Raw genomic sequence first — 23,975 nt, 5'->3', positions numbered from 1 at the left:
GGCGAAGTGGCACTTGAAGTGCCATCAGCTTGGAGTGATGGTGATAATTTGCCTCGTACTGCAAACATGAACCTGCAGCAGTGTTTTTGCATCTGGTTGCCATGTTCTTCAGCTCTAGGCTGGAATGGAGCTCTCCTTTGTGACAAGGGAGCCTCTGGAAGCACAAGTGAAGGTATAAAGCAGATCTTGTAGAATGGGACTCAGATATAGCAGGCTGGTGAGTGTTCTGCTAGGAGTCTGCTGAGGATGTTCCTGATGGCTTGTAGGCAGTGACAGCCTGGACAGTACGTGAAAATGGTGGCATTTAGGGGGAGACACTCTGTATCCTACCACAGAGACAGACTACCAGTCTATATCTGCTTTCTTAGGGATTTTTCTAAATAAGCAGCTGGTAAAACAAACAAGATGTTGTAGAATAGGTTCCATAATATTAGACTTTGTCACACAAGACAGTAATACATACAAGATTAAAAATATGTATTATGTGAGGTGTGTATGTGCTTACTGATGTATTCCAAGGAGAGTGTCTACTGGATGTCATAACACGTGTTATATATATATATATACGCACATATATATATATATATATTCTACAGCAGGACTGTCAGTACTTACTAATTTAGTAGTTTGACTCAGCTGATGCTTTCGTTAGGATCCATTTCCTACAAATTAAGAACATATGTATTACTATGGGAATATAGAAGAAGGTACTTATTTAAACTACAATATTTTTATTTCAGGTTCCTGTGACTCTGAATTAAATATAAATGAATGCTAAATGATGACATTTCATCATATATGAGGCTGATGACACAATACCTGTCCCAGGGTGTTTTGTTGTCTTTTTTTTTATTACAGCTTTTGTAGTTCAAAGACTCTTGTCATAGCTGTGATGTGGGTAAACCTGCTGTGCTGTCATCTCTGGATGGATACTAAAAGCAAATCACAATGAATGCAGGCTGGTGCTGAACACCTATATAGTAAGCAGCAGGCAAAGACTGCTTGTAAATTAAATATATATATATATTATTGTTCTGTGAAAGATGCAATGGTACGAGTTTACACGTGTGATAGTAGGTTCGTAATGCATGTAAATTTTTTGGTTGGTTGTTTTTTGTTATTCCTCCTGCGGTGTGTTATGGTACCAAGGACCGAGGTTCTTGTGTGCATGTGCAGGGGGCGCTGCAAGCCAAGGTTTCTCGCTAACCCTGCTTCAGAGCCACGTCCCCACTGGGTGGAGAGACACTGAGCATAATGTGTACGTACATAAACATCTGTATGTGTGTCTGTGTCTGTGTGTATAAGCTCCGAACCTATAAGGATTAATTTATACGAATAACATGAAGCTTAAGACTTGTGTAGGGGAATATCTAGAAAATACACAGATTATGCTGGAATGTAGCTTGGATTTCAGGGCTGTTACAGCTTCAAAAAGTTTTTTCTTCTATTCTGGTGTTTAACAGTTTTCTGTAAGTGAACCAGCTTTTGAAGTTAGACAAAGAATGTGTTTGAAATACAAAGCCACGTACTGTTTGGATGATTTATTTTGACCATCAAAGTAAAAAGCGTGTTAATAAAGGAAGAATACTGATGTTTGGGCCCTATGGTAATCAGTCATAAGGTGAACAAACAGAGTGGACAAGTACCTCTGAAAGCTGACTCTGGGAATGTCTTTCGCAGAGTTGCAGGAAGATGCTCCCATGGTTTTTGGCTCAGGAACTCCCAAGCCATACCTGTAAGGCAGGTGTTCACACCCTTTTCTCTTCAGAGGTGCACAGAGTTCATGTTTTTGTAAATGCAGCCACAGGAGGATGTGGTGAGATGTTTGGGGTGCTTCCTTTTTTTTTTTTTTTTTTTTTTTTTTTTTTTTTTAATATTTAAGCAGGTAGTGGTTAGAGCAGCCACCCAGTAAGTGGGATAGCTGGGCATGATTTAAACCCACATTTCTCATTTCTCGCTTAAGTGCACGTGTAACCACAGGGCATCAGTGCTTAGGAGGAGGTGAAAATGGAAGAGGGCTGATTCTGTGGTGTGGAGACCGTGCTCCTGCGTGGCAGTGCATTACGGGGCTGCTCCTGCGTCCCCACCTTGGTCAATTGCTCAGCACCAGAGGTGAGGCCCTGGGAGCAGGAACCTCATTGTTTCTTCCTTGGGTGCACCCTAAAACCCCTACTAACGGACACAGCCTCCTTCATTTTTGCTTGTGCTGGGGAATATGCATTTTTAATCTGATTTGTCCCACATGCAACTTTAGGAAGAAGAACAGGGGTGTTCCTGACACGTGGCATTTTATGGACCCCAAGACGCCAACCTGCAAGGCCTGTGAGACGCAGGCACCCCCAGGGCCTACCAGCCCTCTGGGTATTTTAGTGATGCAGCTTGGGGTCCAGGTATTTGTCCTCTCAGTAACTGCGTTTCTGTAAGTGGGATGTGTGCGTTGTGTGTGACCTCTCGTGTGACAGCGCCCCACGCACCATGAATTCATGTTTACAGAGAGTCGCTTTTGGATTCTCCCTGCCTTTTGATGGAGGATGCGTCTTTAAGTGCAGCCAGGCAGAGCAGCGAGATCCCACAACAAACCGGGCACGTAAGTGCGTGTGGGAAACGTGCAGCACCCCGAAAGCCTAACTTTGATTTCTGGGTGGCAGCTGTGACAGGACGTGTGTGAAAGACACTTATTTTATAACAACGATAGCCGTGAAATGAGGCCAGCGCCGCTCCCGGTGAGGGCGGAGGGCTGTGAGGCGCGGAATGGCGGCCGCACGCAGCTCCCTTCGATAGCTCAGCTGGTAGAGCGGAGGACTGTAGAGGCGCCGCCCGCGGGAATCCTTAGGTCGCTGGTTCGATTCCGGCTCGAAGGAGGCTCGGTTTTGTGCCGCGAGGCCGCCACCGAATTTATTTTATTTTTTTAATTTCCAGGCCGGTTCTGGTACCGGGGGAGGGTTACGGGGTGGGGGGGCAGGGAGGGCGGGGGCGAGCCCGCTCCCCGTCGCGCCTCGCCCCGCCGCCCCTCCTCCCGCTGCCCGCCCGCGGCTGCCGCGCGGCCCCGCCCCCCGCCCCCCCTCCCTTCGCGGGCGTCCCGTGCCGCGTGCGGCGGCGGCCAATGGGCGCGCAGTCCGCCTGCGCAGATTCAAACGGCGGCCCGGGAGGGAGCCTGGGCGCGAGATTCGGCGGCACCCGCCCAGCCCGCCGCGAGCGCGGGGCCGCGGCCGGCGCTGACAGGAGCGGGAGGAGGGGCAGGGGGCGGACGGGCCCCGCGCGCTCCGTCCGGGCGGGCCATGGCCGGGGCCGAGGGAGCCGGGCCGGGCCGGGGCTGAGGGCGGCCGGCAGCTCGCCGCGGATGCCGCGGGGCTCGGCGGGGAGGAGGGGGCCGCCGCCGGAGCCCTGTCTGCCCGCCGCCGCCTCCTCCTCCTCTGGTCGCCGGTGCCCGTCTCCGTCGTCCGGGAGGGCGAGCCCGAGCCCGGGCCCCTGCGGGGGCCGGGGGACGCCGCGCCGCGCCCCGCCGCCGTGGCGGCCCCCCCTATGGTGCGCAACGAGGATGGCGAAGCGGCCGCGCAGGTGAGCGAGCTCCGCGCCCCGGGCCCCCGCCAGGTGCCAACGCCTCCTCCCCTCCCTGCTCCTCCTCCTCCTCTTCCTCTTCCCCCCCGCCCTGCAGGTGCCCCCTGTCCGCTGCCCAGGCCGCGGTCCCCGCCGGTCTGCCTTGCCTTCCTTCCTCCTCCTCCTCCTCGCGGTGTGGCCGGGGGCCTTCTCGGTTTGGGGGTGTCGCAGTCTGGCCTGAGGTTTCCTGGGAGAGGAGGTTTTTCTCGGGAGCTCCAGCCCCAGGTGGCCTTGGTGCGGTTCTCCTCTTGCTGACACGAAGATGGGTGTGTCCCTGCCTTCAGAAGGTGGGTCTCAGGGAGCTCTGTTACTGCTCCGTGTTCTTGACCTAAATAGCAAATCACTTTCTGGCAAGCGATAAAGAAATGTAAAGGAGGAACGAGAAGGGAAAAGGATGCTCTGTGGTTATTGCTAACGTGTAACTTACCTCTGGCATCTGGGCTTTACTGTGGCTTCATGCTCCTCGTTTAAGTGGGCGTGCTTGCAAAGTTACAGACACCTTCCCTGACGGGAAAACAGTTCCTAAGCTAATAGCCATTTTCTGAAAAACTGCAAGTGAAGCAAGCAAGGAGTGCTTTGGGGTGCTGCTGGCCTGGGGAACAAAGATGCGCTGGGAGGCTTTGCTTGCAGGAGTCAGCTCACGGTGTTTTTGTTCCTCCTAATCTGCGCCCTGTAACGAGATACTTTCATCCGTGCTACTGCAAACAATAGTTTCATCTTCACAAAGCTTTAGCGTGCGTTATCTATCAGTGCGGAGCGCTTTGATGTCAGAACAGAAAATAAAACTGGCTGTGGATAGCGGGGGAACCTTTGGGGAGAGATCGGTAGCCCCAGAGGGATGCTGTGGTGGATGATGTTCCCCCAGACTAAATCATCCCAGTTGCAAGTTTACAGAAAGGTGCCTTCAAGGTCACGGGTTGAAGCGTGCGGTAAAAAGAGACAAGTCTGGTTCACCCCTAGATGGAATTGACTTTAATTTTGTTAAAACTTTGTTTTTTTTTTTGTGTTTGGAAGTTCTTTTTTTCTGTGAATGGTTCTCACCTCAGAATTACAAAATAAAACTTACCTAAGGAGTGCCTTTAAAGACAGCCTGCACAGCCGTGCAGTACTTCATCTATTGTTTCACGTTACTTTATTATTTGATGAACCTCGGTGCCTGAGTTCCCCTCACGTGGTGTTTTAGTCCAGCTCCGTAACTGAGCAAAACGTCAAATGAACAACCTAACACCCTTGAAAGTCTCTTCACAAATCGGAATTTTAAGCTGACAGCCCCAAATGTCCCCGTAGGGGTGATTTACACTCGGCCGTGCCCAGCCCTGCACCGGGCCGGCCCCGGTGCCCACGGAAGGCTCCGGCAGCGGAACCGCAGCACCGACCCCAACGGCCGCCGGCCGGCTCCTACCGGCGCTCTCGGCGTCACTGCCTTTTTTCTTTTCTTCTTTCTCCTGTTTTCATTTTATTTTATTTTTTTAATCTCCCATCACTTTTCACACAACCGAAGACTCCGTTTTTGAATTAGGTTGTTGTGCGGTGCCTGAGCGGGGAGGTCATATTGACAAAGGGCTTAACCGCCAGGCCAGACTTTTAGGTATAAGTGGATTGTGTGGTTTCCTTGGTATAAAACAGGATTATAATACCAAGATACGCTCCTGAAGTTTGTTGAGAGCCTGGGGGAAAGAGACAAAAAAGAAAAAAGGGGGAAGAGGGAGAGCTCTTAGTTACCTGCAAGCTTAAATCCTATTTTCTTAAGTCCTAAGCCAGTTAAGGCAAAACTCTTACGAACGTTGTTATAAAATAGATTTGCAGCTTTTTTTTTTTTTTTTTTTTTTTTTTTTTTTTTTTTGAGATAAGGGAACAACAATACTGACCTTTAGACAAGTTTCCTGCCTTGCATCTTACTGGCTCCACAGAGTTTTAATGTGTGCATGTGTTAATGACTATTTCTGCTGCATCATGACATTAAGCAGGGAAAATGCTCATGAAAGATGTAGTGTAGGATGTAGAAGCAGCGTTAAATACACTGGCTTTGCAAGAGTTTGGCATGTCCTGCCTTGTAGTAATGCTTTCAAGCAAGTAGTATTCTCCTGAAGGGACTGTGCGCTCACGTTATCAGTGGAGGAGATGCATCATGTGAAATAACTCGTATACACGAACGGCTGCTCAGTGTGCTGTGGGGCTGAGCTGCAAGTTGTGAGAAGTAATTTAGAGCTCTGACACCTCATCAGTTCTCAGGATACCAGCACAGGTTCATTTCATTACTGGGAAGGGATTTATTTACCTTTGGTTGAAAAAAGTAATTCTCGAGACTGAGGAGAATTAATAAACGTAGTTCTGAACACGATCTCATGGATTTCGGCTGCCTAACGCGAAGCACTGACTGACACGTTTAAGAGATGTTTCCATGAAGCATTTCACCGTGCTCATTCGAAAGGCTTTGTTTGCCAAGGCTGTGAAGGAGGTGTTTCTCCGGTAGGTGGAGCGTGATCTACACGGAGCCACAAGGGCTACCTGGCTTCCTGCCCCTCTGACTCTTACCTTGGAGGGTCAGCACTGATAGCGCAGTTATTTCTTGCTGCGGTAACCCTGTCTTCGAAGCTGGGATTTGTCTCTAGTTCCTGTAACACTGAAGCAATGCTCTTATTCAAGGCAGGAGACCATTTAAAATCTCAAGTTGACGCTGAATTGCTTGGCAACCTTGTTGTGTTTGTTGTATGAGTTATGGAGACAGGATACAATTGTATCTTTTCAGCCTAGCAAACCCATTCATTTTATAAGCTTGCTTATTTAAAATAAAGGTTCATAAATATGTTACGAAAAGATTATTTTAATATCTTTTGCTTCAGGTTTAAGTCTTGACTTGGAATGAGTTATCTGTCCGTACTCCAGTATACGGCCTAGAAACTGAAGCTAATTCTGTTCCTTTGACATAGTGACTATAAGGCCCCTTCTGGAGGCAGAGGTTATGTTCAAGCAAATTCTGTATGTCATAACAATATATATGGATTGAGGGGAGAAAAAGCTTGGAAAGGAAGTTTAGAAAAAAATAAGTTATTCAGAGTTACTTTAAACTCTGCTTCTAACATCTTCGTTCTTCTGTTGTACTCTGCAGTGAAGAAGAAGATGACCGTCAATATGCAGATCATGACTATGAAGTCCCACAGCAAAAAGGTGTGAAGAAGATATGCAACAGGGTGAAATGGACCCGGGACGAGGTAATACTTTATTTTGCTTTAATTTCAGTCCTATTCAATATTATTAGCGTACTGAAATGTGTTATTCTTTAATATTATATTGAGATAGCACATAGTATTTATTGGCTGAGCTTATGTCTTAACAGGATGAAAGGCTAAAGAAGCTGGTGGAACAAAATGGTACAGATGATTGGGCTTTCATTGCTAGTCATCTACAAGTAAGTTGAATATTTGCTTCAGTTAAGTTCCCTTGTAATATTTATTTATTTTGGTCATATGTGTAGTTTGGAATTGAGGTGAAACAAACCAGAAGCATTTAGTACTTAAAAATATATGTCTATATTTTAAAGGATGCTTGTAATTTGGACTTGAAATCTAGCTCAGACATCAGAAAACCTTATTAGCTCTGACTGGGATTTGGATGATGATTTAAAATGACTTTTTTTTTTTTTAAAAAAAAAAAGCCTTATGTTCGCACTTACTGTTTGTTTTAGTTATGGAATATATTCTGGGTATCCAGCAGTTAGGAGAGTGGATTGCACCTGAAAGATTGCTTCAAAGGAGCAGGATCAATTTCCTAAACACCTTAGGAAAAGGTGTTTGTATGTTTCTGTTCTGTGTGGTGTGTTTTGTGTTGTTGTTACAGTGATGTCAGCTTCCCTAACAAATAAAATCTTTCCACCTAACGATATCTTCAGTTGCTCTGAAGGAGGCTGACAGGAGTGGCATTGTGTTACTGATGCTCTTTTGCTAGGAAGACCAACTGGATCTTCAGTTAACAGCAATAAAAGGCATTTTACAACTATTTCATAAATAGTTGTAATGTTCTCCACAAAAAGTGAAGATTGCTAGCAGGTGACTCAAAGGAGGAGATGCAGCCTGTGTTCTCCTTCAATTTGTTGCTGCTAAAGCAGAACTGAAATGACTTGATTGCTTTATCCCGTCATACGTCTTTGCTTCTCAAAATATGCTGTAATTTCAGAAATGGAAGGTAAAAACACTACAAGGCTACAAATTCCAAATTTTTCTTGCACTGAAAATAGGAACAGGTAGCCTCTATCAAAAGTCTGTCTTTCAAAGCTTGTCTTCTCCAGGAAATTATTTATTCTTTTTACAAACTCTAGTGTTTAAACATAGTGTCTGCTTGGGATTAACTTGAAGGTACTGTGCTCAACCTAATTTTAGATGTACCAGGGTTCTGGGTATTTTCTGAGGTCTTGCAGACTACCTCTCATTTAACTTTGTCTTAGCATGGTAGACAAGCCCAACGAAGTGTTGAAATCAGTACTTGCTGTCCATCAGCTTGCACTGAAGAGAGCAAATTAGTGTATCCCAGTGTCATAAAAGGTTTGTTATTATGCTGTGTTGGGACAGGCTCTTATCTGTGTATTTTTAGGGATCTGACCAACTACTCTAGTAGTCCCAAACTTTATTACAGATGCTTTTTAGGAGGTGAAGTGAAAGCTTCTCTTTCATAACTGGGAACAATATTTCAAAAGATCCTTAGTGAAGCTACAGAAAAGCACCATCTGTCCTTAGCAGAAAAAGCAATGTTGTTTAATTAGTGTGTGTTAGCTAAACTTGATATAAATCTCTTCTCCTTAACACTGTAGTAAAGAACTGAGAATAGTTGCATTTGAGATACTCAGATCTTTTTTCTAGGTATAGGTTCTTTATAAGTCTTTTAATTTGAAATAATATAATAATTTTGGCTAACTAATGTTATAATCTTATGTATTTACAAGTTTAACCAGCTACACTGGTCTTCTGTTTCAGAATCGTACAGATTTTCAGTGCCAGCATCGATGGCAGAAGGTACTAAACCCGGAATTGATTAAAGGTCCCTGGACTAAAGAAGAAGATCAGAGGGTAATGAGAACTAATTGATGTTGTGCTCTTTTACTGTAATAAAATTGACATAAGGTTGCTAAGAGTGTCTACCTTTTTCTTAGGTTTCATTCCCACACGATGTCAGATGCATCTTGTGACATAGTGAATTACATATTATATTTTGCTGTATGTGAAGAGAAAAATGCAGCTGCTCTTAAGCAGATGGAGTGTCTGGTCTGCTCGAGTGTTTCATTTCCCTTTGCTCAGCTTGCTAGCTGAACTCTAGCTCACAAAGTAGAGATCTCATTATGGCACTGAAGATCAAAGGTCTTATTTACATCCTTTGTATCTTGAACCCATCAGACTTACAGGAGTTGGGACTGAGGGAAATTATGTCATGCTCTACTCTTAAAGAAGCTAATAACGGTGTTTTTGATTCCTTCTCTCTCCCTCTGTTGATCTGCCCTGCAAATTTTTGCCTTGTAAACCTGCACTGCACTTTAGGGAGGCATAAATTGAGCTTTCACATACAATATTTCAAATCCACTGCTTATTGCCACTGCATAAAATTTGTAAGCTGTTTAAAACCAGTGCCTGTCAAATTCTTAATATGATCTGCCTAATATATCATTTGACAGTTCTTGTCAGCCTTTTTGAGGAAAGGCTTCTATTTTTTTTTTTTTTTTTAAAAAAAAAAACAACACACTAAAAACCCAACCTTGTAGAGATTGGATGGAGATTAGAGGTTCTTGTTTCATGTTGATGCTTTTGAAAGAAGACAGACCAGGCATCTTCAGCAGCTGCTTCTTCCAACTTTCCTAATGTCACTTTAGGAATGGATGATAGGGGTCCTGAAACATCCAAATATCTGTTGTCAGCAGTATATACTTCTATTCCAAACCCAGTGAAATTGGGTTTAATAAACATTTTTTTTTGAAAAATAATTTCTAAAAAGCCAAGTCACAGTATACCTCTGTAGGCATCTTATTAAATTGACTATTATAATCCTTTCCAAAAATGTGAGTTCATCTGTGTTCTCAGGTTTTTTGAGTAGGAAAAATTAGGAATTGCATTTATAACATGCATTTATTTGTGTTCCAGGTTATTGAATTAGTTCAGAAGTATGGTCCAAAGCGCTGGTCTCTAATTGCAAAACACCTGAAAGGAAGAATTGGCAAGCAGTGCAGAGAGAGATGGCATAACCATCTCAACCCTGAGGTTAAAAAGTCTTCATGGACAGAGGAAGAAGACAGAATAATCTACGAAGCTCACAAGCGTTTGGGAAACCGATGGGCTGAAATAGCAAAACTTCTTCCTGGAAGGTGCTTTTCAACTCTATTTGTGTTAAATATTGGAATATGGAAAGCAGTTGTTACAAAATTCTTTCCGATGTGATTTGCTAGTCAGATCACCTGTTGAAACTTGTTACAAATTCTCTATCTTGATAAATAATGAAATTCTTATCTCTTTAAGATTTTTTGCATTTGGTTATGTACTCCTAAAAAGACAGAAAACCAGAGAAAGTTCTCTAGCACCCTGCAGGTTCCTTCAAAATCCTCCTGTTCACTTACAATACATCTAATTTAAAAGAGCTGAAAAAGTTCTTGCAGAGCTGAAGAGAGTTCCTGCAAGTAATAGTGAAAGAATGCCTTAACATCCTATGACTTGGTATCAAAGTGCCTTCATTAACATACATCTTGGGGTGACTTCCTTTTTTCTTCCTAATTCCTGTGCAACACGTCTTCTTAAACCGGGCACTCAAAAAGGAGACTCTAAGTAACCTTCAGAACTCCAGGCTTAGGAATCGTGTATTGCAAAGTCTGTTGATTACCATGTAGACTCCAAGTTAAGAATGAATTGTATGCTTTGTTCTCTTTATCTTTGTTTCAAGTGTGATTGCCAACTTAAATGCTTGTAGAAAACTATTTCAGTGTATAAAGAGTTTAATGAAATAAAATTTTAGCCTTGTACTGTTAATAATTCAATGTTAAGCTGACCCTCTGAATTCAGTGTGTATGTTCAGGAGGTGACTGTCTAGCATGTTCATAAGGGATGTCAGCTCTCATTATGATGGGAGAATGAGTCCCTTGGAATGCGTGTTCAAAAGTTTGAAGTTTTGATAAAGTACTGAAGCCATGAATTGCAGGAAATCCTTTGGAGGAATGGGAAGGGCACGGATTGAATCTGAATACAATCTCATCTTCCCTCCCTGAAATTCTAAAGACAGAGGCATTCCTCATTTAGTAACTTATTAATTGAAAATAAACCAAAGATGAGCTTCTTACCTGTAGGTTAGATCCCAGACGTGGGCAATTGGTGAAGAGTCCAACGCTAATGGGATGAAAAAGGGGAATACCTCTTGGAGTTGAGCTCTAGTCAAGCATCTCTAATGTTAGTAGTAATATTGCTAGTATTTTAGATTGTAGTGCATTCATCCTCTACTCTTGCCAAGTATTGAAAGCGATTTCACCGTGCTTGTCAAACTGCAGGCCTTTTTTTTTTTCCAGGGGAGTGGCGATAGGCACTGGTCTTTTGCTATGCCTGCTTTCCCTGGACAAAATCAGGGCATGAAGAGAGATTGGGATTCCTTCCACAAAACTCACATAGAGCTTTAGGGCTGGGAATGCATACTGTCATTTTAGAAAAGATGATTTCAAATGGTAAACCCTGCCTGTTGTGCTCTTACCACACTGCAGGACAGTAGGCTGAGTGCCTTAGCTTGATATTCTGCAAATTTTTAGCATGGGGTAAATGATCTGGTGATACAGAACATGTTCCTGTTCCAAGTATCTGAGAAAAAAAGTTCCTATCCGTGATAACAGCCAGAACGAAGGCTTTTTCTTTTCTGCTCCTATCTTCCTGCAGACTTGAAATTCAATAGAAGGAAGTTTTGAAAAAGAGTGGTTTTCTAGTAATTCTGTCAAAACAAACAAACAAAACAACAACAAAAAAACACTGATAGAACTTTGGAGAGAACTTTGGAGCTTTCTGGATTTGTGGCTTCAGATTAACCTGCTTGTAACAAACCCTGTGAACTATGCCATATTTTAAACTTTCTGAGATACGGAAACCAGTTATTGTTGTACACTTTCATTTTAGGACTGATAATTCAATTAAAAATCACTGGAACTCAACAATGCGAAGAAAGGTGGAACAGGAAGGATATTTACAAGATGGTATAAAGTCCGAAAGAGCTAGTTCATCCAAACTTCAGCACAAACCTTGTGCGACTATGGAACACTTGCACACTCAGAATCAATTTTACATACCTGTTCAGACACATGTAAGTTCTAAATTCAGAATAATTAGTGCTTCCCAGTTTCAAATCATATATTGGGTTTGGAACTAGAAACAAATCTGTAAGAACGAAGATCTGTTAAATATTTTTGTGATGATGTGGTAAGTTATGGTTTCTAAACTATAATAAATATTTTATATATAATAAACTAGAGCTACTTTTATAGCCTCTTTTTAAGGGTATGTAAAATGATTTGTGTCTTTTAGATTCCAGCATACCAGTATGCCTCACCAGAAGGCAGCTGTATAGAACATACTTCTGCTTCTGCCAACTTAGTTCAGGTAAATTGTTGTGTGTTGTAAACGAAGAGACTGTACTGTGTATTATGCTGTAAAATGAAGAGTAAACACACAACTTCAAAATGTCTCTAAGTCTTTATCATTCATCTAAATTTCTGTATGTTCCTCTGTAAGTAGATTTTCTGACTTGATCGATAGGTAGTTCTAGATTGGAAAAAAGGAGCTGTCTTCATAAATCCCAGTGCTGCTGGGTTTGTTTGTTGTACTCTTTTTCTTTTTTTCCTCCTTAGGAGAGCTTTACAAGATGATAATGAAGGGCACAATACATTATTTCTTTATGTAGTATGTAAACACCAGAGTTGTGCTTATTTCTGATGGAAGTATGGCTTAAAAGAGTTATTAGTGAAATATTTAGATAAAAAATACAACCTGTTTGTTTTACCTAACTCCTGTGTGATTTAAAGATGGGTTTTTACTACTTTATGTATGTATTAAATGTAACAATATTTGAAAGATTCCATTCAAATATCTTTAACTAAAAGTTATGGCTGTACTTTTTTGTTCTCAGTACGCTTTATTTTTTGTGACTGATGAACACTTGTCAATCAGCTGAAAATGCTGTTTTGCAGCATTCTGAATACTGAAACATTGAGAAACTGTAGAGCAAAAAATAACCCACCAAAAACATATTGGTACTAGTTCCCTTTTGCTCACGTTTCTTGTTTACTTAAATTGGATTTGAAATTCCTTGTGTGGTGCAGACTGAATGTAGATCTCGGCTTGCAATATGACTTCCTGGAAGATTTTTTGTGAGATTGAAACTAGTAAAACAATTTGACATAGGGAAACATTGACAGTTTGTTTGCACTAGGCATGTTATATTCATTCTGCAGAACACTGTACCTAACTTTAAGTTTCCCTGTGCAGTTCATCTGCTTTGTAGTGAATTTTCTTCCCTGATCCCAGTATAAGAATACAAATCCTTACAAAGCCTCATATAGCTTCTGATACTCTGGATTGTACTATAATAAAGAGATGTTTAAGACATTTGCTGCTCCTTGAAATCCTCCCTAAACCAGGGAGTATGACTAGTTTTGAAACTCCTGGCATGTTTTCACTTGCCTGTATTTATAGCATTATTAGAAAGTTTTAGGGAGGTTTAAAAAACAAAATAAAACCAGAACACGATTAACTTGTTTTCATTTCTGATAGTAATGGTAGAATGGTTTGTCTGGACATTTCGACAGGAGATGTTGATTTGAAACACTTTCTTACATGCTTAGTTGAGGGAAGAACAAATAATTCAAAATTGTGGGAAACACATGAAAACACAAACACGCCAATACTGTTGCTTCTATGATGGGTGGAACTGAGTAACTTTTTTGGTTTAAAAGTGCTATAGTATACTTAAAATTTATAGACCACATTAGAAACCATATTAGCTTGTTTACTACTTTAACACCAGATCTATCTCCTGTTAATTGCTGGAGTTGATTTACTTGCAAGTGACTCCTGCATTACAAAATATGACAAAGCTGGAATGGCTCTGTTCCAGCTATGTGCAGATCGCTGGTAAAAATGTAGCTGAAGTATGATGTAGATCCTTGCTGTGCAGGGGTGACAGAAGTGGAAAATAGTAATGGCTTCTTTCTTCAATTTTTCAGCAGTCATTTATTGATGATGATCCTGATAAAGAAAAGAAAATAAAGGAACTTGAATTGCTGCTTATGTCAGCAGAGAATGAAATCAGAAGAAAACGAGTATCATCTGTAAGGACTGTACATTTCTGTAAATATTTTAATATGCTTTACTGAGATTAATCTTCAGAAATTTGGTCATGCATGTTTGGATTTGTATGGTATTTTTTCATCTGAACTTCAAAAATCAAAGCTATTGTTCAGTTGTAAAACAAACTCTATAAGTTAAATTGAAGCAAAATATTTTTAGTGCCGTTCTCTAAACTGAAATGTGACCTGCAATTTGACACTTATTCCTAATTTAAGGCCTACAATTTTAATTCTTTTCAAAGGGTAGCAAATGCTGGTTGATACCACTGCAATTCAGTTTTATAGATCAGCAACGTCAATTAATTGTCCATTAAAGAAAAGTGAAAGATATATTGGATTTGTACTATTTGATTTCAAAAGTTTATCTCCGGTCCTGTGTATTATGTTTTTGTCAAACTTCGGTGTGTGCTTGCAGTACTTACTATCTACATTTGGACATGTCAAATACTATGTAAATTTGCACTGTACATAATTTTCATGTGCTTGAGTAGAATGGGAGAAGCTTGTAGATGACAGTCAATTCCCCAGGAACAGAGGGCTGTGAGCAACATTGGATACTTAAACAACCCTATCGGTAATCAGTAATTTAGATTACTGATCAGTAATTTAGATTACAGGTCAGCCTCCAGTTTTATATGGTGGAGCTGTTTCTGTCATTCTCTTCAGACGGTGCAATATTCTCCTTATATAGTAGAATATACTTTGCTTTTAGATTTTCAGTGCAAGCTAGGATCTTTTGAGCACTAAGTGGTGTAATAAAATTGGATAGCCATTTAGAAGTTAAGCAAGCTGTCAGGGTAGAATCTTCATTAAAAATCTCTGATTGTACTGGAAGTACGTCACATTTTACGAACAGTTTCTAACCTTAAAACGTACCTTGTACTTTAGTGAAGATGACTTTATAATATGCTAATGTTCAGGAACATGGGAAATGTCATCACAGATGGCTTCCAATACAACCAGTAATCATCTATGTACGAGCATGTATAAGATGTGAATGAGGGTTGAGATATAAATCTGACAGGATTTGCGAATGTTTAGTATATTAACGTAAGGAGAACACTAACTGCATTAATGTGAACAGATAATTGGTGTTTGAAAAAGTAAAAGTTAATAGTTTAGCTTAGTCTTCCCACATACTACTTATTTTCTTCCCCACTTAACAACTGATTCTGTTCAGCTTCTAAGTTGAGTAAGGTTAACATATTTCTTCATACTTTTTAGCAAGCTGGAAATTTACCTGCTTGGTCTGGAAGTTTTGTCATGGAAGACTGTATGCCTAATACACTAAATAGCCTTGGGGAACAAACAAGCGAGTTCTACAGCATGGATGAGACCCAGGGCACATCTGTTCAGCAGAATTCACCCACTAAGTATTTGGCAGTGGAAGCGAACACAGTGTTATCATCTCTACAAACCATTCCTGAATTTGCAGAGACACTAGAGCTTATTGAATCTGTAAGTCTGTATTCATTCTAATAAAAAGTTTATCTAGGGACATTGAAACTTTAATGGGTATAAAATGTTTTTGTAAATACCTTGTTCTGCACTTGTCTGTAGTTTCACCCATGTTGAGTGCTTTGTTTTATTGCCTGCTTTAAAGCATTTGGAGTTGTAGCATTGTGTGGAAGGAGTATAATAAAGTACATGGCTTCTGAAGGTAGAAAGCTGTTACACTGTCGAGTCATGAAATAATCTCAGATAAGCCTGCTAGTATTTGACTGGTTTGTATCTTGCCCCATAGGATCCTGTAGCTTGGAGCGATGTCACCAGTTTTGACCTTTCAGAGGCTGTTGCATCTCCTGTCAAGCCAGCTCCAGTAAAACTCATGCGGATTCAACACAACGAACGGGCTGCAGAGTGCCAGTTTAACCTCGGTATTGTGCTTGATGGCAAAAAACACAATGTCAGTGGTGAGGAAGAAGGAATTTGTTCAACAACTCCAAACTTAACAAAATTCAGCACTCCACCTACTATCCTAAGAAAGAAGAAGAGGTTGCGTGTTGGGCAATCACCAGTTAATGAACTGAATGATGGCTTATGTAACGATGCCATTAATGTTGCACTAAAGCATACACCAGTGAAAACACTACCATTTTCTCCATCACAGGTGAGTTTATTTTTAAATACAGCAAACTAGGAAGTGTGCAGTGTGCGTTATAAATTACAATTACTTTATCCCCTTGTAATACATTGCAGCCTAAACAAATATGTCTAAAAACTTCTTAAAACATGTGTATAAAGGTAGATCTATCAAAAAGAATTTTTAAAAGAACAGGTTTCCTTTGTTTTGAAAATTAACTTTCATGCTGGGGGGAATTAATGTCTCAGTTCACCCTTTCTCATGCAAATGGTTGTAGATAGAAGCTTATTATCTAAGGCATAAACAAGCAGTAAGAATTTTAACAAGTTTCAGTGATAAATATGGCAAATGTCGTGGAGTATAAGCCAAAGCTTATTGGGGCTTATCAGTAAAAGCTCTTCTGATATATGCTTACATATTTTTAGTGCTCAGTACAATGGTGAAGCTTTGTCGTTTAAGTTGAATTAGTTTTTCTCTCTTCTGCTTAGTTTTTCAACACTTGCTCTGGAAATGAACAATTTAACCTTGAAAATCCTGCATTCACATCAACACCAATCTGTGGGCAGAAAGTTCTCATTACGACTCCTCTACACAAGGAAATGACACCAAAAGATCAAAAGGAAAACGTCGGGTAGGGTTATGACATTAAGCATTTGATGGTGTTGCTCAATATACACAAGTTTTTCTAAACGCTGAGAAATTAGTCTACCTGTTTGTATGCTATGAATGAGTTTTAGAAACCCTCACACTTAAATATTTGTGTACTACCATAAACTGGCTTCCTGTTTTTAATTTAACGGGTGGTTAAAATGTTTCCTTTTTTGAAATACAGAACAAAATCCAATTAAAGTTTTTATATACCTGGGGCAATATCATGGCGATTTTAATACTTCTTGATTCATGGTGGTGGTATGTATTGTGTGAATTAAGGTATTTTTAAATTGTTTGTTAGATTAATTTTATTACATTACTCTTGATAAAGTAAAATATTAAAATGCATGTGTGAACATTTCTCTATGTTGGAATAGTTTTAGAACTCCCACAATCAGAAGATCTCTGTTGGGTTCAACACCAAGGACACCAACTCCTTTTAAAAATGCTCTGGCTGCTCAGGAAAAAAAGTATGGTCCTCTTAAACTTACGGTATGTGATGACATCATTTATTTTCTTCTTTTTTAATTTGTCCCCTCTTGTTTTCAAGATATTGTGAGCCTCAGCATGATCTTAAAAAGCATTTTTGAACAGCGCTAATGTCTCAGTGAATTTCAGCATTATCCAAGAGAACAGCTAGACCATGGATTATAAAATAACATGGTTAATATGTTTCAGACTTTCTATGTGGAACAGACTGGTATCCTTCAGTGTAGTATGAAGGCATTGCCTTCATACTGGCATTCAGTACATGCAAACACTTGACTCACAGTAATCTTCTGGGAGTACTGACATAGACTAAAACATTGTTTCTGCATTTGTGAGGTGTTTTAAATTTGTGTAGCCTTGCTAACACTGTACCTCCTTCTAGGTGGTAACATCATTTTCTGAGAACTTAGTTTTAATACTTTAGCATTCTGGTTTTCAAACAAAAGTATAAGTGAGCGAGTGGAAGGGGGTGTGTTCTCCAACCGGATAACCCTGTAAGAGCAAACTGGAGAAGATGAATGTGACTGTAATTGGTTATTTAAACCAGTGTTCACATTTGACTTGAAAAAATGCAGTATCTGAATCTTCTGGGCCATGTGAGAGCTGAGTTTTTTTTTTTTTTTTTTTTTTTTGGTTTTGGTTCTTCTGTACTGCTAGGATTGAAACCAGATAATGATCACAGCATGCTAGTATTCTGAGCTTTTTTTGGATGGGAAGATGTTTAGAAGTGTTATATCCCTCCTATGGGTTTTACTTGAGTGAACTCTAGAATTTTCTTCAACCTAAAAGCAACCCCCTAATTCAGCGATTCATGTTTCTTCTGATTCATCTGGCTGTCACAGAAGACCTTTTTTTAGTTGACTATGAATAATGTTACATATTTTTCAATTAATCCAATTTTTGCTCCCTTCTCAGCCTAGCTAAGGTATGCTAATGCATTATAACTTTTGGAATTCAGTAGACATATGCTTTTAAAGTTCTGAAAAAATTCCAGCCAATGTATATTGACTACTTCTTTTTTTGCAAACACAGAAGGTAGCTCAGACTTTGCCACAGGGCTTGGCACCATCTGTGTTACCCTATAGATTCACAGTCTCTCACTATGCAAATGGAGTGGTTTGGCATTTCTGTTTCTGTCCACTGTTAACCTCCTGTTCAAAATCAAATTTTGAGGGCTTAAGGGAATTCTTCTCCTGTTGGTACACAAAGGAGCCATCTGTATGGCTTCTGTGAAATTCTGTACTGTACTTAGGATTATCAATGTCTTATTCAAAGATTTGTGTTATGATTGATATAAATTCCTTTCCCAACAAGAGTCATACTTTGATAGTACACTTTTTAGTACGTTTGTGTGCATATACACATATATGTCTTTATGTGCTTAGTGTATATAAAGAATTTTTATCCCTTTGTTAATGGGTAACTATCATCGCTAATAAATGCGAACAAATAGTTCATGTCTTCTTTGATGCTATCTTTTGTTTTTTTGTTTGTTTGTTTGTTTTTGAGGCACTGTGTGCAAGTATATGCTTTATCTGGCAACAAATAATGTGGAATAACATGAATTTAAAATCTGAGTAGTCTTGAAATGTTGATCTGTAGTTTATTAACTACAATGGCTTAAATCCTTTATCTGTTATGTTTTGCAAGATCTTTTATCTGGCAGATGTAGAATATGGTAAAAAATAGAAACTAATAGACTTCCTGTATTTTCTCCTCCAATTTTAATTAACTTAGTCTCAACCACTTGCCTTCTTGGAGGAAGACATTAGGGAAGTTTTGAAAGAGGAAACTGGAACAGATATATTTCTCAAGGAGGAAGATGACTCTGTGTATAAAAGCTGCAAGCAGGAGGTAATTTCACAATAATAATTTCAGATAGGAAATAACTGCCTTAAATAATATTTAACAACCTTTCTCTGCAAAACATTTATTGCAGCGCAATACTTCTAAAAAAGTCAGAAAATCACTGGTCCTAGATCCATGGGAAAAAGAAGAGCTTGGTGCCCAGCTCTTTGCTGAAGATAGTGGTTTGGATGTACAGGTGGGTATTAAACTATTAGCATCACTGGCAGCAATATTAACATAGAATTGAATATTTTTCACTGTAGCAGCTAAAAGACTTTGGATAGAGGTTAGAATCATAAATCTATGAAGTGAAAATCACCTTCATGTTGAAATGTTACTTTAAGTACTTAAGCAATACTTGAATGTTGGTCTTCCATTCATGATTTTTTTTCTTTCAGGTCCTCAGGGCAGGCAAGCAGGAAATTTTGACTAGTGAAGTGGCATGGATGCTTAGCAGGCTTGCCATTACAGCAGCATACTTTCCATGCTGGTTAACTAATAAGCTTTAGCATACACAGCACACTGAACCTCTCTGTAATTCACCAAGTAGATGGCATTTGCCCGTGTTTTGCATGCTTGACAATGTGGTAGGCATGATTTGAGGATACATAATTGCATATGAGGCAGCATGTTTTTCCTTTTCCCACTTCACATAATAGCAGAATACTTTAAGAAATACCAAGTGTGTGGAGATAAAGTTTGTGGTTTTCCTCTGCCTAAAGGAATTCAAATAATTCTCCCTCAGCAACCAAGAAATCAGGACTTCAGAGATGGCACTGTCTTGGTCTTTCATTTCTTTAAAAAGTGCCCCAATATTTTTTCCACTTGAGTGACTGAATAAATTCATCTTTAGTTTTGTAGTTTGTGGGAAAGCTTTATTATAATATAGTTCTTCATTAAGCACTTGCATTGTTTTCTGAAAAAGCAAATGTCTATGAATTGCAATCAGGTGTTAAGTCATGTTCAAGAGGTAGGAGATAAAACGAACAAGTGCTTAAGTCATACCCCTTTCAGTTTATTGTAGCTGTTTTTCTAAATTCCCTTCTTAAATGCTTCAGACTGCACTACAAGCCTAGGTTTTATTGGGTGTCAGGTGCTCTGCCACCTAGTGGAAATTCTGTGCTTCCCCAAGAACACCTTTTGGCTTCTTGTATTCCTCATTGCTGCAGCCATTCAAAACGGAAACAAATATTCAGCGATCCCTGAGTAACGTCTTGTTATGGCATGATATATTGTGCATCACTGATGGTCAGGTTATCAGGCCTCAACCAAGATACGCTATGAGTTTTTGCTGTGTTAGAGGCAGTGGATTGGGAGAAACTGCTTTTCCTCCATTTCAATGAGGGATGCTGGTGCAACAAGAACATTGTCTCCTATGAAAAGAGACGGAGGTTTAATACCTGATCTAAAAATTAAAAATGTGCTAGTCCTTAAGCGGAAATTGTGTGTCAGTGGGGAGGTAAGTTAAGAATGAGGTCCAAGGGAGTATATATGTAAAGGCAGTTAAACACATTTTAATGGGGTATTTTTGTAAGTGAACAAGTACGTATGCCACAGTTACTCTCATCTATTTTAATTCTCTAAAACTGCCATATACCTTTTTCCATCTTTGCTGTAGTGAAGCTGGATTATTTTCTTCTTCATTTCCACAAATGTTATCAGCATATAGAACTCTTCTGTGGAACAGCCAATCCAGTGCTTATTTCAGTTCTGAAATCAGTTCTTCCCCTCATACTGATCCTGACATGTTTTTTTTTATTATTATTATTATAGTCTCCTTGTCCGTACTTTCACAAGGGTTGTACTAAACTGAATTACAAGGTGTTTTTTTTTTTCTTTAAAATTATTCTGTAGTTACTACTTGACTTGATCAAGTTTGCTCTTAACAGAATGACATCAGATAGAGCAAGGCTTTATATGGAAGAGAGAAACTATCTACTCAGTGATGCTGAACCCATGCTAGCAGCTAATCATTTTACTGTGCTCAGTATTGACTGTGAATCCTAGAATAGAGCAGGCTGGCTTGCTTACGCAGTGTTCATTACTTCCTTTCATTTTTTTTTCCTAGGGTCTGTCTGATAGTATTTGCTTTGTTTTCATTTTGGCTTCTCTGATCACAGCAGTTGACTATTATTTTCATGAAATACTAATTATTATTCATGTTCCCTACCTGCTTTTTTTTAATAGTCAGAAAATGTATATACTACGTCTTTATTAATGATACCATTGTTGGAAAGACATGACAACAGATGTAACCTGACATCAGAAAAACAGGATACAAATTCATCAAACAAAGCAAATGCAGTAATTAAGAAGAAACTGAATGCATGTGCTTCAAAAAATGCCAAAATGGAGAAAGCTCTTCAGGTCTGGTTTCAAAGTATTCTGTTAGTTTGGTTAGCTGGTTAACTATTAAATAATTTATTTTCTTGTTTCTGTCTTCTAACATCTACAGCAGTTCTATTCAGTTATCTAGTTTGAGTCAGTGTTTCCATTATCCATATTTCTCATAAATTGGTTGTATGGTCCTTGAAGTGTTTGCTCATACCCTAGTTCATTAAATGTGACCCTGATGCTTCAATAAATGCTCCCTAAGATTTAAATATGTGTGCTTGTGGAGGGGTCAGGATAGCACAGATGTAGAAGATAGGATTGGATGCTCAAGTCAAGCACTAAGAAAGTTTGCAGCACTGACTTGTTGCAAACTGAACTTCCACAGCACCTGCGTTTCTTGATTTTGTTTGGTCCTTGCTTCATAATAACCCCAGTGGGATTCGTTAAGCAGAATTAGTCCACAGGTTCTATTTGTAATTTGTTCTTGTAAAGTGCCTGTTCTTGTACAACTCTGTATTTTCCATATCATTAAAACTGTTAATTGGTTCAGCTAGTGGAACCTAGTTTGTGTGGGTGTGCTTGTGTCTTGACCAACAGGTTTAGGGAGAGATTCTCTTTGACTGATTTGGCACCTGACCTAATTTGCCCTGTGGAAGTCAATGTGTCTTCTCAGAACATCTACTTGTCTGAATAAATTAAGGGGAGAAAAAAAAAAAAAAAAGAAAGGCAAGGCACCTGGAGTCTGATCTTCCATGTTCCACTTAGTTGCTCTAACAATGTTTTTAAGTACAGAGCCAACAGTTTTTCTTTCTGATACTTCTTAATGAGAAGGAAGAATAAACTTTCGCATAGTTGTTCCATAGCTGTTCCAAAACAGAGTTAGATGCTGTGAATTGCAGTAAAGGTGAATACTTCTGTCTGAACGAAAAGTATGCACTTCTGAATGCTTGAAAGGAAGGCTTATTACTAATATTCTTGTTAAACCATCTTAATCTTTTCCTTCTTTCTCCTCAGAGAAATTCCCTTTCAGTTTACTGGCTCCTCTAAACATGGTGCCTTTCCATGAAATACACAGAAGCTCAAATGGCTGATTTTCTCTGTGATTTTTTTTCTCTGTTACGTGTTCCTCTCCCTCCCTCCTGCATGAACTAGAATCTTGCATTCTTCATTATGCTGCAGTCTGCTGGTGTCAGGTCCAATTTAGAGCTGCTACAAATCAGCTTGAGGTTCAATAACTCATGTAAATGTGCAGGATTTACTTCATGGAAGAAGCATGACTAGTGGCTCAATTACTCTTCCATTCATTATTTTTACTCCTAATGCCTTTGCCATTTCTAATATATCCCCAAGATGTCTTACTGTTCTTCCACAGCTGTCAGTTTGGTTCAATGAAGTCCTTTACAGTATCTTTTCAGCTGCCAAAACATTTTGCCTTCCTTGGTGTCACCAGACAGCTGTCAATAATGTGTTTTGCTGCCTGTTCAACTTAGCATGTTTAAAGGGAAAGATATCCAAAAGAAGATGACTTAATTAACTTCTCTTTTATGTTTCAATTGTTGAACTAATCTATTTTCAAGAGCATTTTTTGGTGTGTGTTATAGCTTAAAAATGTAACACAGATACACTGCTGCTGAGCTGGATTGGGGGGGGTGTGAAAGAGCTTTGTCACAGGTTTTAGGTATTGTATAGTAGACTAGAATCCTTCTCACTAAAATACCGTATTGCTAGAATTTGATAAGTTATTACTACTCTGGAAGGCTGCATGAGACTTGCTTAATTCTAAGGAAGAAGTATTTAAGTTAAAAGAAAATCTTTTTAACTGAATTCTGTTTTATGCAGTCAAATTATGAATGGGAAGCAGTTGTTTACGGAAAAACAGAAGATCAACTTATCATGACTGAACAAGCAAGAAGATATCTGAGCACATACACAGCTACCAACAGCACTTCAAGGGCTCTGATTCTGTGATGGTCACTGCAACTGACAACCATCTCTTTCCATTGAAACTGATTCAATGTCGAAGGAGATTCCAGCACAATACTTGTGAATTAAGTCTTTACTTTGAGACAGTCTGCTAAGGGAAACCTTAAAGCTTCTTTTCTTCTCTTGACTGACAAAGAACAGACGTGAAGGGAAAGGGATAGTACAACCTCCACTATCCCCTCTACGAAAGGGATAGTACAACCAGTCCTGCAATGCATTTCTTACATATTAAAAAAGTAACACCCTAAAATACTATAAGGAATGGTAAAGAGCATTGCAGTACACATCAACTTACAGTTTTTAAGTCTATTTTTTCATATTTATTCTTTTGACTTGCATTGCTTTTTTCTGCTAGTGCATTTTTGATATAGAGTAGGTTTATAGATTGTTAATGGTTTCTGAATGAGCAACATACGTGACTGAATGTGCTTTTGCTTATGTAGCATTTTTCTAGTATACAAAGAAACACAATGGAGAGGTGTAAAAAGGAAGGATAGAAAGTTGCACTACTAATTTTTTGGTATGCTGCAAAACAGTGAAATTAACTACAGTGTTAAATATATTTATTTGCGAATGGTACTAGAAGTAGGCAGAGGGGGTGAATTAGGTTTTAGTGTAAAGCATCAGTATTTTCTTCATAAATCT

The 23,975-nt window shown here is 39.6% G+C and overlaps 1 protein-coding gene and 1 non-coding gene across 5 annotated transcripts; both read left to right on the top strand.

Annotated features, from left to right (window-relative positions):
- Positions 1–587: 587 nt before the first annotated feature.
- MYBL1 (MYB proto-oncogene like 1) lies at positions 588–23,473 on the top strand. Of its 4 annotated transcripts, XM_035319186.1 has the most exons (17): positions 588–980; positions 1,177–1,258; positions 6,707–6,809; positions 6,935–7,006; positions 8,565–8,657; positions 9,720–9,940; positions 11,718–11,901; positions 12,123–12,197; positions 13,820–13,924; positions 15,167–15,400; positions 15,687–16,052; positions 16,514–16,656; positions 17,054–17,168; positions 18,903–19,019; positions 19,105–19,209; positions 21,201–21,380; positions 23,187–23,473. In XM_035319186.1, exons 1-17 carry the CDS (start codon positions 953–955, stop codon positions 23,313–23,315), a joined length of 2,352 nt encoding a protein of 783 aa, XP_035175077.1. In that variant the 5' UTR covers positions 588–952; the 3' UTR covers positions 23,316–23,473. The 4 variants fall into 4 exon arrangements, with proteins under 4 accessions (XP_035175077.1, XP_035175075.1, XP_035175074.1 ...); XM_035319184.1 differs by lacking the exons at positions 588–980; positions 1,177–1,258 and adding an exon at positions 3,093–3,558 and having other exon boundaries at positions 13,823–13,924; XM_035319183.1 differs by lacking the exons at positions 588–980; positions 1,177–1,258 and adding an exon at positions 3,094–3,558.
- Positions 2,772–2,861, top strand: TRNAY-GUA. Its single transcript is given in 2 exon segments — positions 2,772–2,808; positions 2,826–2,861. It is a non-coding gene; the product is annotated as a tRNA-Tyr (tRNA).
- Positions 23,474–23,975: the final 502 nt, after the last annotated feature.

This window comes from Oxyura jamaicensis, chromosome 2, assembly GCF_011077185.1.
Source record: "Oxyura jamaicensis isolate SHBP4307 breed ruddy duck chromosome 2, BPBGC_Ojam_1.0, whole genome shotgun sequence".
NCBI lineage: Eukaryota > Metazoa > Chordata > Aves > Anseriformes > Anatidae > Oxyura > Oxyura jamaicensis.
The sequence above is the reverse complement of the archived record's forward strand: the minus strand, read 5'-3'. Positions and strand labels throughout refer to the sequence as shown.